Genomic DNA, 13,655 nt, shown 5'->3' with positions numbered 1-13,655 from the left:
CAATTAACCAGCTGGTGGAACCACATGATGTCACCATTCATAACTAAAATACTGACAAAATAAGATGACGTTTCACTTAAGCATCGCTCCAAACCTCATATCCCACCAAAGCACAGCATCGGTGTTCTTTTTGTGATTTTTACAGATAGGACTTTTAAATTATTGTAATGACTTTAATGACAACTGGGGCATTGTAGGAGCAAATGGTGTGTGTGTGTGTGTATGTATGTGTATATATATATATATATATATATATATATATTTTTTTTTTTTTTTTTTGTTTTGTTTTGTTTTGTTTTTTTTTGTTCAAACTTATCTTTTCAATGCTGTTTCTGCCCCTTTCAGCCTGGCTGTAAAAAAGTATACTGGAGCCACAAACTACAGAGAGAGGATCTATAGTACTTTCACACCATGTGGAAACTTCATTTTCTCTGGTAGCGAGGATGGGATGGCATATGTCTGGAATACAGACACAGGTGAGAATCATGTTTTTTTTTCTGTAATAACAGCTTTGACAGTATTCTGCATAGTGGCTCCACCTGTCAGCTTTTTTGTCTCCCCAGGTGACCAGGTTGCAGTCTACTCTGAGCTTTGTTACCCCACTGCTCTCCATTGCGTGTCTTTCCACCCTCACGAAAACATGGTTGCTTTCTGTGCCTTCGGACAGAGCCAGCCTGTCCATGTGTACCTGTTTGATCGCAAAGGTCTGTGAAAACACCTGATAAGTGTTTTTTCTGTAGTTCCAGTCCCCGAATCTCTCATCGACTGTGCGCACTGTTTTTTCAGATCTGAATGTTATTTCAGCCAGCTGGGCAGCTATTTGAGTCAGTTGATACATTACAGGCATTAAAATACAAACTGAGCTAAGACTATGTCATGCTGTATCACACAGTTTCCCAGCTGGAAGCGCACAACATAAAAGCAGTGTCAACTGTGAGCAGATCAGTTTCTGCAAACACCCGAACCTTGAGAAACACCCCTGACCCCACAGCATTACAGGACACATCTACTGCTTCAGCCATGGATCAGTTTGCCCAAGCAACAAGACTTGCACTGAAAATGCAGTGTGTTAAGGAGCAACTGAAATCCGTACTTGTAAATACTCATCCTCTATTACTTTGAAATAAATAGTAAATTTGTAAAAAATCAATTGACACTGAAATTCACCCTTTCAAACCATTTTAGGAACCACATCAGAGGTCTTCAACTTCTGGATACATTTATGAGCAAGGTACTATACATGTTTTAGATTTGAACTGTAGTGTTTTATATCATGAACATAGTGTGCTGCATTACATATAGATTAACCTTTCTTTGTATTTACATGGAAAATACTCAGTCTTTTGTGTGTTTGGTTTGCAGACAAAATGGGCATTACTCACACAGGGAGGAGCTTGACTTCAGATTCTGGCACAGTGAGTTTTTGATCAGTACTCCTTAAAGGTGCAATGTCTAAGATATGGCCTGAACATTCAAAAAAACAAAACTAACATTATCAACAGAATGTGAAGAAGTAATAGTTATGATGTTATGTAAAAGACATCTATATATTATGTTGCAGAGACATCTACTGAAGTTATGCTAACCAGTTAGCCGTGGCCTGCCGTGTCTTGTAATACCACTTTATACCTCAAGAGCCAATAGTAATTTTATAGCTCAAGCTTCCCCCTGTAGTTTCAGCTGGGAGATGTGTGTGAACAGTGAGTTCACTACGTTACACAAGCACTCTTAGCTTTTTTAGTCCAAAAATGAACATAACGTCAAGAAAGGACTTATTCTTCGACCTATTTTCCTCGTCAAAAAGAAAAATACAACCACACATATGAACCAAAGTAATTGCCTTCTTAACTCATCGTAAAACACACTTCATTCAATGAAAGACTCGACAGACAACAAAATAAAACTCACCAAAACTGTCTTTGTTTGTCTTTCCGCTGTTCCAACAATCACCAGCTCTGGTTTAGACAAAATTAAAATGTAATTAACTGAGTTAGAGGTGAAAATATTCTGGCTCTGCTATGCTGTCGCTGCCTCTCTGATGCCTGACCTCCCTCCTCTCCTGTCCCCGCCTTGTACTTGTCCTCCCTGGATTCAGAGTCCTGCTTGTAGCCACTTTAAATTACCTTGATACTGTTTTCCGCCATCATCAAAGGGGCCTCCGTTGGTCTCAGAGGCTGTGTTCGGGCTACAGTTCCGGTCGTGATCACTAGGAGACTGCTGAGCCCGGTTCTGTTGCCGGCTTGCCCTCCTACAGTTCTGGTGCCCATTTTAGTCAGCTAATAGGACTGCCAAGCTAGCTGCATGGCTAAGTGAGCTTACTAGCTAATGGCAGTTAGCAGCAGTTATGACTTGATATGTGATATGCTGCCTCCTATGTCTTTGGACTAAGAATTCGACAGGTGGAGAGTAGTCTCAATTCATACACACTGTAACTTTAAACACACCTGTGTTTACTTGGTCTTTATTCAGGTCATAGATGATGATGTAACCTGTCAAGCCCTTTATGCCAACATTGCTTTTGTTCTTTGTAATCTCTGTCTGAGCCAGTTTGTTCTTTGGTTTCCTCTCAAGTGCTGAGGAAGGAAACACCACCAAAATAGTTATTAGTGTGTTTTAACGATAAACTCAATTCTTGGTTAGCACAGCATTACAGAAGTGCATTGTATCCCCCCTAGGCTGTTTGTTATCCATGTTATCCTACTGGCTGCCATCATGTTTTGTATTTGATGTCATAGGACACTTTAAAGTTTTAGTCTCATCTAGACCTTAAATTTGCATTAGGAGACCTGAGCAGGTCTACATGAAATAGAAAGTAGTGCTACTAAAAATAATTGCAGGGGTTAAATGAATAATACTGCTATTTAGAAATAATATGTAATGCAACAAAGTCCAACGTTTTTCCCCAGATGGGATTAAATGCTTCGTTACCTCCTCCGTCTCTCCTGTCGCCACACTCCAAGCTGCAGCTGTCTGGTTCTCTCGCGGAGCAGCTTATCCCCCAGGCAGCTCTGAGCACCCAAAACCGTGAGTGGCTTGTACAGATAATCACACTGTAATGTGTCTTTAACTAATGACCGGTATTTCTGTAGCTCTGTGACATGTGAGGTCAGATAGTTTCTAAGATTATAGCTGCAAAAAGTATAGCATGGGGTGACCAAGACCAAATGATTCAGGCATTGTGGTTTAGAGTCTCTTGAGGCATGTACACCATACACAGGGAGAAAGATGAGATGCTTGTGATTTTAACTTGTGTCTGTATGTAATCTCTGTTAACACAAGTCACTTGATTGTGTTATAGGACAAGATAAAATATTTATCTAGCTCTTTGTTGTTTTTTTTGTCATTTCAGGTGGGTTCAGTCCAGTGGGCCAGCGTCTGAAAGGATCTTCTTCTTTCAAGCTACAGTCGGTAAGGCTGTTCTTTATCTTTTTTTTTGTTTGTCAACAAAATCTTAACTGCTAATTGGGTCTGCCAAATAGCAGATGTCCTCTGAAACTGAAACTAAAGGATTAAAATTATTTTAATTTTCTCCATCAGACCCTTCCTGACCACATGTCTGCAGGCATCCATGTGGAAGGAGATTCTGCTCCTGTTCAACAAGTAGTACGTATCCACTGCAGCTGTGAGCTCAGTCACTTGCAACCTACTCCACTCTCATATTCAATCTCTCCAACTTTGTATTCCTCTTCTAGGTCGTCTCGCTCTATGACTACAGAGCTAATCGATCTGATGAACTGACCATACACCGCGGTGATGTTATCCAAGTGCTGTACAAAGACAATGAGAACTGGTGGTTTGGGCGTCTGGCCAATGGGCAACAGGGATATTTTCTTGCTTCTTATGTGGCAGATCAGGGTAAGTGGACTATATTCTCATGTGTTAGACACGTGATGGATAATGTATATAAAAAAACAAGATGCTGAGTTATTTTATATTGTAGGAGATTTCAATGAAGAGGCACACACAGTCTTGCCTGAGGGGACTGTTGAGAGGTCAACACCAACCAGGGTAAGTAGTCAGAATAATACAGTGGCATCTTAATCATATCCTGTTTAATCAGTAATGAATATGGTCTAAAGGGTGAAACAGGGTGTGGCTGTAACAGCGGTATACATTTCTTGCACTCCAGATGCAGGTCTTATTTGGCTATGGTGTCTCTTGTTTCTGCTGAAAGTGATACTTCACCTCAGTGTTTCTTTTGCCCACCCTCTACAAGCCTGACAAGTGGCTTTCAATAAGTTTGATATTGGCACCTTTTTGGAAGGACTGTAGCTGTGGTCCACTTGAATTCATGTAAGCTGCAATGAAATTAAACAACAAAAAATACCTACATACTCCTGTCTTGTTCCCACATTCGATACTGTAGATGTTACAACGTTGTGACTAAAAATGGTTTTCCACGTGGCACCTTTTGTGCATGCATGTATTACCTCAATTCACCTGAGGAAGACCATCTGCAGATGAAACGTCATGTGTCAAGAATAAATGAACGATTGTGAACGAGATAGCAGTGTGTCAGTATTTTTAGCCATGCTAGCAGCGTGGCTCTAGAGGTTGATCAGAAGGGTGGTGATGGTGCAGTGGATAAGATGCTTGCCTTCGTTGTGAGAGACCCGGGTTCAATCCCCCACTGTGACACATCTACCAAAGTGTCCCTGAGCAAGACAATTAACCCCTAGTTGCTCCAGAGGCATGTGATAATTAGCATTTGTTTGGATAAAAGCGTCAGCTAAATAAATAAATGTAATGTAAAAATCTCAACAACAAATATGAGAAAGAGTGCTGCGAAAGTTTGTATATGAGGATGAAGCTGACTGATTTGTGATGGTGATCCTCTTCATGTAGCACCTCCATGGGGTTCATATTTGTGGCTTTGTCTCAACAACTGTTGAATGGGATTGCCATGACATTGGGAACAGACCTTGACATCCACCTTGGGGTGAAATGTTATTCCCTGAATTCTTTTCTTCTCAGATGTACTTTATATTACGCTTACTGGCAAATTTTAGCATGCTAACATGTTAAACTAAGATGGTGAACATGCTTCACATTATACTTGCTTAAAATACAAGTAGATATGTTAGCATTGGCTAACGTGGCTAATGTTAGCATGCTGATGTTATCATTCAGCTCAAAGCAATGCTGTGCCCCAGTACAGCATCACAGAGCTTTTGGCTTAAGACTCCTGATTGGCTTTGAATCCCATTATTTCTGTCTTTTTGTGGCCATTATTTTCACCAAACACCTGCAAAAACTGAAAGAAAATGTTCATAATGTAAAAAAAATCGTACTTGCTCACCATGTCCCAAACAGCTGTCATTGTGACAAACTCGGCCATATTTGTGTGTGAGATACTAAAATGCGTAAATAAATAAAAATCACTTTAATTTATACTTCTAGGACATAAAAAAATGCATGACAATTGTGGTCTGTCTTAAGGTATCTGTATGGTATGATGTCTTTTCCTGTCCTTTCCCTGTTTGTCATTTTATTTTTTCTCCTTCTTTACCTTTAAAGGTGTCTGCTGCAATTAGTTCTTCTGGGGAACTTAGGTTTCTTTCAGAGCCGAACCTTTCTGACACTGAGCCTGAGATGACTGATGCCAGGTAAGTGGCTCACTTTGCTTTAATCCTCACTACAATTCACAGGGTCATGGTCCAAATGTTGTTCTACTTAAGGAAAAGCATGACAACACAGGTTTTTAAATGACATTTTATACTCTGGTTTAGAAATAATGAATACTGATTGTGAACTATGGTTTTCCCACAGAGCTAGAAGAAAAAAGAAGGTGAAAAAGTCAGGAGTCCCTGCGCCTTCATCTCAAGCCACATTTTCAGATGCAGATCCTTCGGAGTCAACCAACACTAGGAGGAGGGGCAGATCAACAGACAGACCTCTCCCAAAGAGACCTACGGGCCGGACTAACGGTGCCTTTGAGCCTGATACATAAATGTATGGACATATGATTGTTTTCAGCTTGATTGCTTTCATCTTTATTCTCTTTTTTTCTTTACGTAAACACATTTTTGTAATAACTATAAAAGACTGAATTTTTATGTTTTGTTTTTTATACTTGAACAGTCTGTTCATATTCTGCATTGTTCTTAATAGATGAATCAATGATCAATGAAATTTTAAATTTGTTGAGTAAAAAATTGCCTTCACATAAAAATTTTACAATTCCAGGAATTATTTTTGTACTGTATGTTTTACATATTTATTGACATGCACATTTTTACTGATATCAAAAACTTTTCCGTAATATTGCAGTTTTACTATCCTCATAGAGATTAACAAAGTTTATATATGCCACTTATTCACAGCTGTAACTAGAAAAGTGCGATCAGTTGACTTCAGATCTCCACCACGTGTGTCTGGGGTAGAAGGAGTACAGGGCAGGGTGTTTGTCCAAAGTGTATGCCTAAGATAATGAAGTTTTTTTTATATAGTATAGTGTACTTATTAAGATGTATGCAAGTGTTTTGTATATTATAGTGTCAGTTTTCTTTAAGATGCATAGAATAATGTAATGGTATTGTAACAAAGCATTCTGGGTTTGCCCTAACTGTATAAACTTAATAAGAAAACAATAAACGGGACGATAAACGTCTGAATTTAAACATTCTTATTTATTTAGAACATTTTGTTGTAGCACTGCACGCATACAAACCCGTCACTCCTCCCAAACAAATAAAATAAGATTTCTCAAAAATCGTGAATCACAACAACCGCGAGAGGTGCTTGTGTATGCTCAAGGACCTCTTGTGGTTGATGTGATTCACAATTTTTCATAAATGTACAGAGAAAATATTAGGCTTTTGGGTTTATTAATACAGATACACAAACACAACTAACCGTAATGGATGGTCCCCTCTAGGCTACGCCTAGCTAATAAAACAGATTATTTCCAAATGTTTTTTTCATCTCTTAATTGTTGGTCTGAGGTTTTTTTTTTTTACATACTCTTTATATTCAAATCTGTGCAAAATCTTCCTCAAAAATTGTTCGGTCAGAACAGAAGGCACAACATACTATCACTAACTGCTCTGAAATGTGACGTGATGCCCCCTTTAGACTGTACTGTATATTACACAATATTATATAGTATTATATATTAGATTATTATATATTAAATTAATATGACCTGTATAATATATCACGTAACATGCATCCTTCATGTTACTATGAATGTGGTCACTTCAACATAAAATCCAAGTCATGTGATGTCAAAAACTAAGATCATTAATACAGCAGAGCTTCCGAACAAAAGGCACATTTAGTTTGTGATCTGGACATGAATGTGTGATTTCTAGTGGTTGAATACATTCATTCATGTTACATTCCTTGAAAGTGTAACTTGAAAATTGGCAACTTAAAATCTGAGTAATATCATTGTATTGCTTTTTTTAGGCCGTTAGGTTAGGCAGTACCAACTACAAATACATTTTTAAACATTTCCTGAAAACATAATACTATTACATGTTTGTACAATAAGTACAAATCATTACAATCCCTGCAACACCAAAAATATGTAATTTAAAAGCATTTAGTTAATAAAATATATCATTTAAAAATTCTATATGTTTAACTTGGAGGCCTTAAACACTAAGATCCTGTTTTGTTCAGCATGGCGTCCTTCCACATGTTGCTGAGAGCTTCATTCATTCAGAAGAGGAGTGCCTTCATCTGTTTGTCGGCTATCTTCTCTAATGCTTAAATTCAAACACAAAAGTGAGTGTTACACAGCATGATCTTGGAAACTGCACAAATAAAGTTTAAATAGCCGTCCGTGTAGTATACAGTATGTATAAATATATGACGTATCTGATAATTTGAGGTTAATGATTACCTGTGTTGTTGTGGGCGTTGACAGGCATAAAACACAGCGAGGAGAAAGGCCTGAGGACAGAGTGGTTACTGAGATTCATGTGTGTAACTGCTAAGAAACAAGAATCCCACCCTTCTTTCTCTATCAATCTTCATGTTGTGTTTAACCACCTGAATGATTACCAGGCTTGGAATCACATTCATCGTCCTTATATAAATGCCATGAAATCAGAGCGACAACTTTCACAGTCTCATGTTGTTGCTGTCACACATGCAACATTTTACAGGCCTGAAAATCCGACGTGTGACCACTGTCTCCACAGCATAAGGCAGAGTGCATGAGCAACTAATCGTTTATTTGTGATGATATGGGATCTTTTACGTCACAATAAGATCAAAATCAACTGCTGATCTGCAATCATCACAGTTTTCATGGCTTCATTCTCACGTGGATCACCGTGCAAATACCTGCACAAACTGATACTTACAGCCAAAAACGCCAAGCCTCCTTGGACTGCAGCTGCCCACTCAAAGTTCAGGTGTTGTGTGATAAGGCCACCCACTATTGGGCCATAAAACATCCTTTAAAAATAAACACATTTCCACTTAGAAATAAGTACCAACCAGTGAGAAAACTGATTTCATATCTACTGTATCAACTTTTGACATCCTTTTTTCTTGATTGAGATATGGCTACTGAAAAGCAAATGTGTTATGTATGTTGGTGAAAGCCAGTAGGACTTACCCCATGGACCAAACAGCCCCAAACAGCCCAGATACCATTCCAAGAGTGCTTAGTCCCTCCTCAAATCCTTGTTTACTACACAAAAGAAAAATGAATGTGGAGTGTGCGTGTGTGTTGACATATACTGTATATATAAAAAAAACAAAAAAACAGGTCATGAATCTAGAAGCACAACATGTGAAGCCACTCACTATGCACATGTGATGATCTCAGGGAACGTGGGGATTGCAGTCATGCCCAGAGAAAACCCAATTACACCAAGCATGAGGATCAGCAACCACAGCTGACTACACACGCAAAGACACACACACACAAAAAATAGATACTTTATACATAAGTTAATACTTTGAGTACACTGAAATGCACAATATATCAGTTTGATTTGTTACTATTTGGTAGTATTATGAATATGTGAATCTATTGTCTAACAGTAGAACTTATAGTCCCTGTTTATCCTGTTGACAAGAATTAACTGCAAACTGTTTGATATCTGTTGATAACTGTTGATAACTGTTTGTATTTCTCTAACCCTCTGCTGTTTTTGTTTCTGTGCCCTAAAGGCTGCCAAGCACAAATTGTTGGGTGTTTAATAAAAACAGGTTAAATTGGCTAGCCTGGCTCTGTCCAAAATGAACAAAATCAGTTTACCAGCAACCCTACACCTCACTAAATAATATGTAAAATCTTGTTTGTTTAATCCGTCAACTTTGATGTCTAAAAACAAACAAGTTGTGGTTTTATTCAGGGTTATGTGCCAGACTGTGTCTTGGCCAGGCATTGTAACTTCCTGGAGTCTCGTCGTCACAGTAACATTGCCAAGCAACCTGTGGAGTCTCCAGCTTTAGAGGTGCTGGGACGTAAATTTTGTTACCCCCCCACAGAGTCAGGCTAGTTGTTTCCCCTTGTTTGCAGTCTTAATGCTAAGCTAAGGTAACTTTCCATCTTTACCACATGCACACCTTGGGATGTGAAGGAAAGGGACGGGACCAAGCAGACAGAAGCCAAACGCTGTGGCGACGCCTCCTGTCACCATAAACCAACTCCTGGTGGCCTGATAAACACAAACACATACCCAAAGGATTAGATTATGAAGGAATTATCCAAATTTAATTATTTGCTTTCATACTCACAGGATATTTATCAGTAAAATACCCGATCACCGGTGTTGCCAGACAGTATGGTAACGACAAACCAAGCATGATGATTCCCACGTAGCCAAATGAGAGACTAAACTAGGTACAACAGAGAATAACTCATTCACTTGATGCACAATAAGCATTCTTTCTACAGTAAGTTGACTTTACCAGAAGAAAGGAAATTACCCTCTCAATAGCAAAAAGGGACAGCGTGGCATCCAAGAAGCCCAAACCTGCACTAAGAGTGAATATCACAAAGCACATGAGGACTATTTTCACTTGGGCGAGAAGTCGAAAGAAGGAATCCTTCGAGGGATATGCATCTGAGCAGAGAGAAGCACAAAATACAGCTCACAGTTACAATCTGAGAAACAAATAATTACTTTTTTGAAATGACTGAAAATGAAGAAAATAATGTACTGAAATCCCCAGCAGCTACCAATGGTTGGTAAGACGTAAACGTTGAAAGGAACCATAATCAACAGGAAACATCCAAGAAGCATAAAAGGGACTTCATATCCAAATGACTGGTAGAACCACCCCCCGACTGGTGGCCCCATTATAAGACCAAGTCCTGTGAAAATCTCCAAACTACCCTAAAGAGAGAGAATTGTGGCAGATTAAAACATGCATTTACATAAACAGTATTATATATATACAAGCAAGCAGAATATGAGCATTTTCCCAGAAGCCATTTATTATTTTCCCTGGCACTGTGAGAAATGGGACACACATAACAGGCCTAAACATATTTAGTTTTTTTAGTTTGCTCGTGATACTAATGTCTCAACAACATGCCAGTCCCACAAGGGTTGCCTAGACTCACCAAAACAGTTGCCACATTGTTTGGAAATATTTTTGCTGTCATGGCAAAAGTGGAGGTCATCGCAGCAGCAAAGCCCACAGCGTCGATGGACCTCACTATAAAGCACAGAGTAATGAAAGCGGGTCCTGCAGGAACCCGATCAAGTAATCTATGAGTAAAGAAAGCAAAAACAATCAAGTAATGTCAAACAGAAAAATTTTAAACAAATGCATACTGAACAAAATGGGCTGTTGGGTTGGTCTTAATTAGTCTGACTAAATAATCAAAAGTCCTCTTTTATCCACATTCAAATAAAGTGGAGAATAACAATGGCAGGTTTTGTAAGAAATCTTTTTTTCACAATTATCTTTAAGGTGAGGCTGCTGTTCTATTGTATATTTTTCTCACTGCCAATAAATCCCATTAAAAGACCAACAATGTCTATGTTTGTCTCTCAGTACTTTCCATCTTTCCCCCTGGTCTGTGGCTCTCAGCCCTAATTCCATTCATTTTCTGCTGAAGATGTAAATCTGTAAACAAGAGTCAAATATATTGTATCACCTTTTTTAAAAAATAATTTCCTGAAACAGCTGGGGTGCTCCATACTGATGAGTATTCACAGCAGCAAGCCGGTGTATGTGGAATCGACTCAAAATAAACTTCAGTTCATTATGTAAGTTCATGTTCATTACACTGAAGGAACATGTCACCCGGTGCAACGGTGTGGCTCATTGATGTGTTTTTAATAGTTTTTAGACAACATTTCAGCTCTTTGGCATAGAGGAACAAGCTATATTAGGCTTTGAGTACACACACAATACTTGTTAGTCTTTTAAATAGATTTGCTGACAATAAGAGTACAGAATATTTCTAGCCTTCACTGATGTGTAGCCAACCACCTCAAATATAACGTTTGGCCCAGAAACAGAAGCCTAGTGGCCTACATCAACATGTGCTATAATGAAAACATTGAAAAAGCGTCAACTTCTGTTAAGTGAGCATATCAGGGTTGTTTTCCTTCTTTTACTTTAATATATGAGTTCTAATTCTGCATAACATGTTTCTGTGGCCACACAGGACCAACACTTACCCAAACACAATGGTGCAGACTGATGACACAAAAAGCCCTGCAACAAGCATGAACTTTGCGCCAATTTGGACAATCTGATACAGCAACAAAGAGAGAGTAAATAACTGTGCAGCAAATCACACTTAACATAATATGAACTAATAAGATATAGTGTCATATACTTACATATCTTCCCAGTATCAATGAACCAATTAAATTGCAGACCGCGTAGCAGCCAAATATGAGACCAATGACCGTTTGACTGGCTCCCTTCTTCACTGCCTGAGTAGAAATATTCATGTGTTAATGTTTAGGTCAGAGGAGAAACAATTTTTTCACAGTACACTGTGACAACCGATGAAAGCACACCATCTTATTAACAAAAGTAATAAATAAGGATATGTAATGTCAAGGGAATAACACAAATAGTCAAGAAATGGAAGATATATTAGGTATACCTTATATTACAAGTATTTATTTATGCCGCAGGAGACTGTACTGCATAAGGCATAGTCTATTTTAGTCTTATTTAATGTACAGTAACTTTGTTTTTATTTACTGTAAGAACGGTACTTCTTTGTTTGACACTTGTTTATGCTACTTGTACACTTATCTATCTCTGCTCTTGTCTTTGCTGTTGCAAACCGCAATTTCCCCACTGTGGGACAAATAAAGGTTTTCTTATCTTATAAAGTAGATTTATTAATTATTTTGCAGCACAGTGCTGTATAATGACATCAAGTTGAAAGTCCCCATTATGCTATTACCAAAACAAACGTTATATACAAAAATTGGCATATAGTTGATGAGTGAATATAATAAGTCATAATATCCTTAGGGCTCTGTGCAGGCACCTCATTTCACCAATATCGCTGATGCTCAGTAGATGAGTATCAATGATGTTCTGAGCAGAGCCCTGCTCTCCTGATCCGTACATATCCCATGCCAGCTTGTGATGTTTCCATTCAGAATGCTGCTCCTCAGTAAAAGTTAAAGAACTCAGTCTTGTGGTGCGGCAGCTGAAACTTCTATATCTCTTCCCAGACGGCAGCAGGGTGAAAAGGCTATGGCCGGGGTGGGTACTGTCCTTTAGTATCCTTTGGGCTCTGCATAGGCACATCACCTCACCGATATCACTGATGCCCGGGAAATGTGTACCAATGATCTTCTGAGCAGTTTTAACCACCCGCTGCAAAGCCCTCTGGTCATGGGCCATGCACATCACATGCCAGATGTTTTCAGTCAGGATGCTTTCTATTGCTCCTCTGTAAAAGACAAAAACTTGGCATGGGAAATTGGCCTTCTTGAGCTTCCTCAAGAAATACATTCGTTTTTGAACTTTCTTCACCAGCGTGGAGATGTGAGATAACCATGTCAGGTTCTCTGTGATGCTGATTCCCAGGAAGCTGAAACTGTTCACCTGCTCCACCTCAGTACCACTGATGTAGACAGGAGTGTGTGTCTTTATCTCCTTTTTCCTGAAATCAATGATCAGCTCCTTAGTTTTGCTGACATTGACCAGTAGGTTGTTCGCTGTACACCACTCTGCAAGATTATCAATTTCGTCCCAATATGAAGTCTCATCGTTGTTTGAAATCCAGTCGATGATGGTCAAACTTCACAACAGAGATCTCTCCGTGTCGGGGGATGCAGTCGTGGGTGAACAGGAGGGGGCTGAGCACACATCCCTTGGGGGCTCTGGTGTTGAGCACTAGAGTGGAGGAGGTGTGTCCGCCAATCCAAACTCGCTGCGGTCTGTTTGTGAGGAAGTCCAATATCCGGTTGCAGAGTGTTGTATTTAAATCCAGAGTGCTGAGTTTGCTGATCAGCTTCATGGGGGAGATTGTGTTGAATGCTGAGCTTAAATCCACAAACAGCATTCTGATGTAATGTAATTATCATCATAATATCATTCTAAAGTAGGTATCGTTTTTCTGAAGAATAAGCCTTGTCGTATTTATTATTCCACTGTGACCTCACCTTTGCTCAACTGCGCTTAGTGTAGATGATTTACTTAGATCTTCTGTCCAATGAGTCTATCAGAACCAATCATTCACCGGCCTTTAGGGAGTT

The 13,655-nt window shown here is 39.0% G+C and overlaps 2 protein-coding genes across 4 annotated transcripts in view; one reads left to right on the top strand and one right to left on the bottom strand.

The window, feature by feature from the left end:
- The window catches only part of ahi1 (Abelson helper integration site 1), a 15,100-nt gene extending 8,480 nt beyond the window's left edge, over nucleotides 1-6,620 (top strand). For 2 of the 3 annotated variants that reach the window (XM_046062715.1, XM_046062716.1), the window contains exons 16-27: nucleotides 346-476; nucleotides 564-704; nucleotides 893-1,095; nucleotides 1,186-1,231; nucleotides 1,363-1,415; nucleotides 2,907-3,024; nucleotides 3,350-3,408; nucleotides 3,538-3,603; nucleotides 3,693-3,855; nucleotides 3,941-4,008; nucleotides 5,518-5,606; nucleotides 5,770-6,620. In XM_046062715.1, coding sequence (XP_045918671.1) covers nucleotides 346-476; nucleotides 564-704; nucleotides 893-1,095; nucleotides 1,186-1,231; nucleotides 1,363-1,415; nucleotides 2,907-3,024; nucleotides 3,350-3,408; nucleotides 3,538-3,603; nucleotides 3,693-3,855; nucleotides 3,941-4,008; nucleotides 5,518-5,606; nucleotides 5,770-5,950 — 1,318 coding nt within the window. In that variant the 3' untranslated portion in view covers nucleotides 5,951-6,620. Of the gene's footprint in view, nucleotides 1-345; nucleotides 477-563; nucleotides 705-892; nucleotides 1,096-1,185; nucleotides 1,232-1,362; nucleotides 1,416-1,561; nucleotides 1,874-2,906; nucleotides 3,025-3,349; nucleotides 3,409-3,537; nucleotides 3,604-3,692; nucleotides 3,856-3,940; nucleotides 4,009-5,517; nucleotides 5,607-5,769 lie in introns of those variants that run through there. The other variant, XM_046062717.1, reaches the window with a different exon arrangement.
- Nucleotides 6,611-13,655, bottom strand: part of slc18b1 (solute carrier family 18 member B1) — an 11,705-nt gene continuing 4,660 nt past the window's right edge. Inside the window, exons 3-14 of the mRNA XM_046062718.1 lie at nucleotides 11,769-11,864; nucleotides 11,604-11,677; nucleotides 10,535-10,682; nucleotides 10,148-10,304; nucleotides 9,895-10,031; nucleotides 9,703-9,804; nucleotides 9,532-9,623; nucleotides 8,764-8,859; nucleotides 8,573-8,647; nucleotides 8,316-8,409; nucleotides 7,850-7,899; nucleotides 6,611-7,712 (exon numbers count right to left, since the gene is read on the bottom strand). Coding sequence (XP_045918674.1) covers nucleotides 7,658-7,712; nucleotides 7,850-7,899; nucleotides 8,316-8,409; nucleotides 8,573-8,647; nucleotides 8,764-8,859; nucleotides 9,532-9,623; nucleotides 9,703-9,804; nucleotides 9,895-10,031; nucleotides 10,148-10,304; nucleotides 10,535-10,682; nucleotides 11,604-11,677; nucleotides 11,769-11,864 — 1,176 coding nt within the window. The 3' untranslated portion in view covers nucleotides 6,611-7,657. The remainder of the gene's footprint in view (nucleotides 7,713-7,849; nucleotides 7,900-8,315; nucleotides 8,410-8,572; nucleotides 8,648-8,763; nucleotides 8,860-9,531; nucleotides 9,624-9,702; nucleotides 9,805-9,894; nucleotides 10,032-10,147; nucleotides 10,305-10,534; nucleotides 10,683-11,603; nucleotides 11,678-11,768; nucleotides 11,865-13,655) is intronic.

The sequence above is a fragment of the Micropterus dolomieu genome, linkage group LG11, assembly GCF_021292245.1.
Source record: "Micropterus dolomieu isolate WLL.071019.BEF.003 ecotype Adirondacks linkage group LG11, ASM2129224v1, whole genome shotgun sequence".
Classification (NCBI taxonomy): Eukaryota; Metazoa; Chordata; class Actinopteri; order Centrarchiformes; family Centrarchidae; genus Micropterus; species Micropterus dolomieu.
Note: the sequence above shows the minus strand (reverse complement) of the source record. Positions and strands in the feature narration are given on the sequence as shown.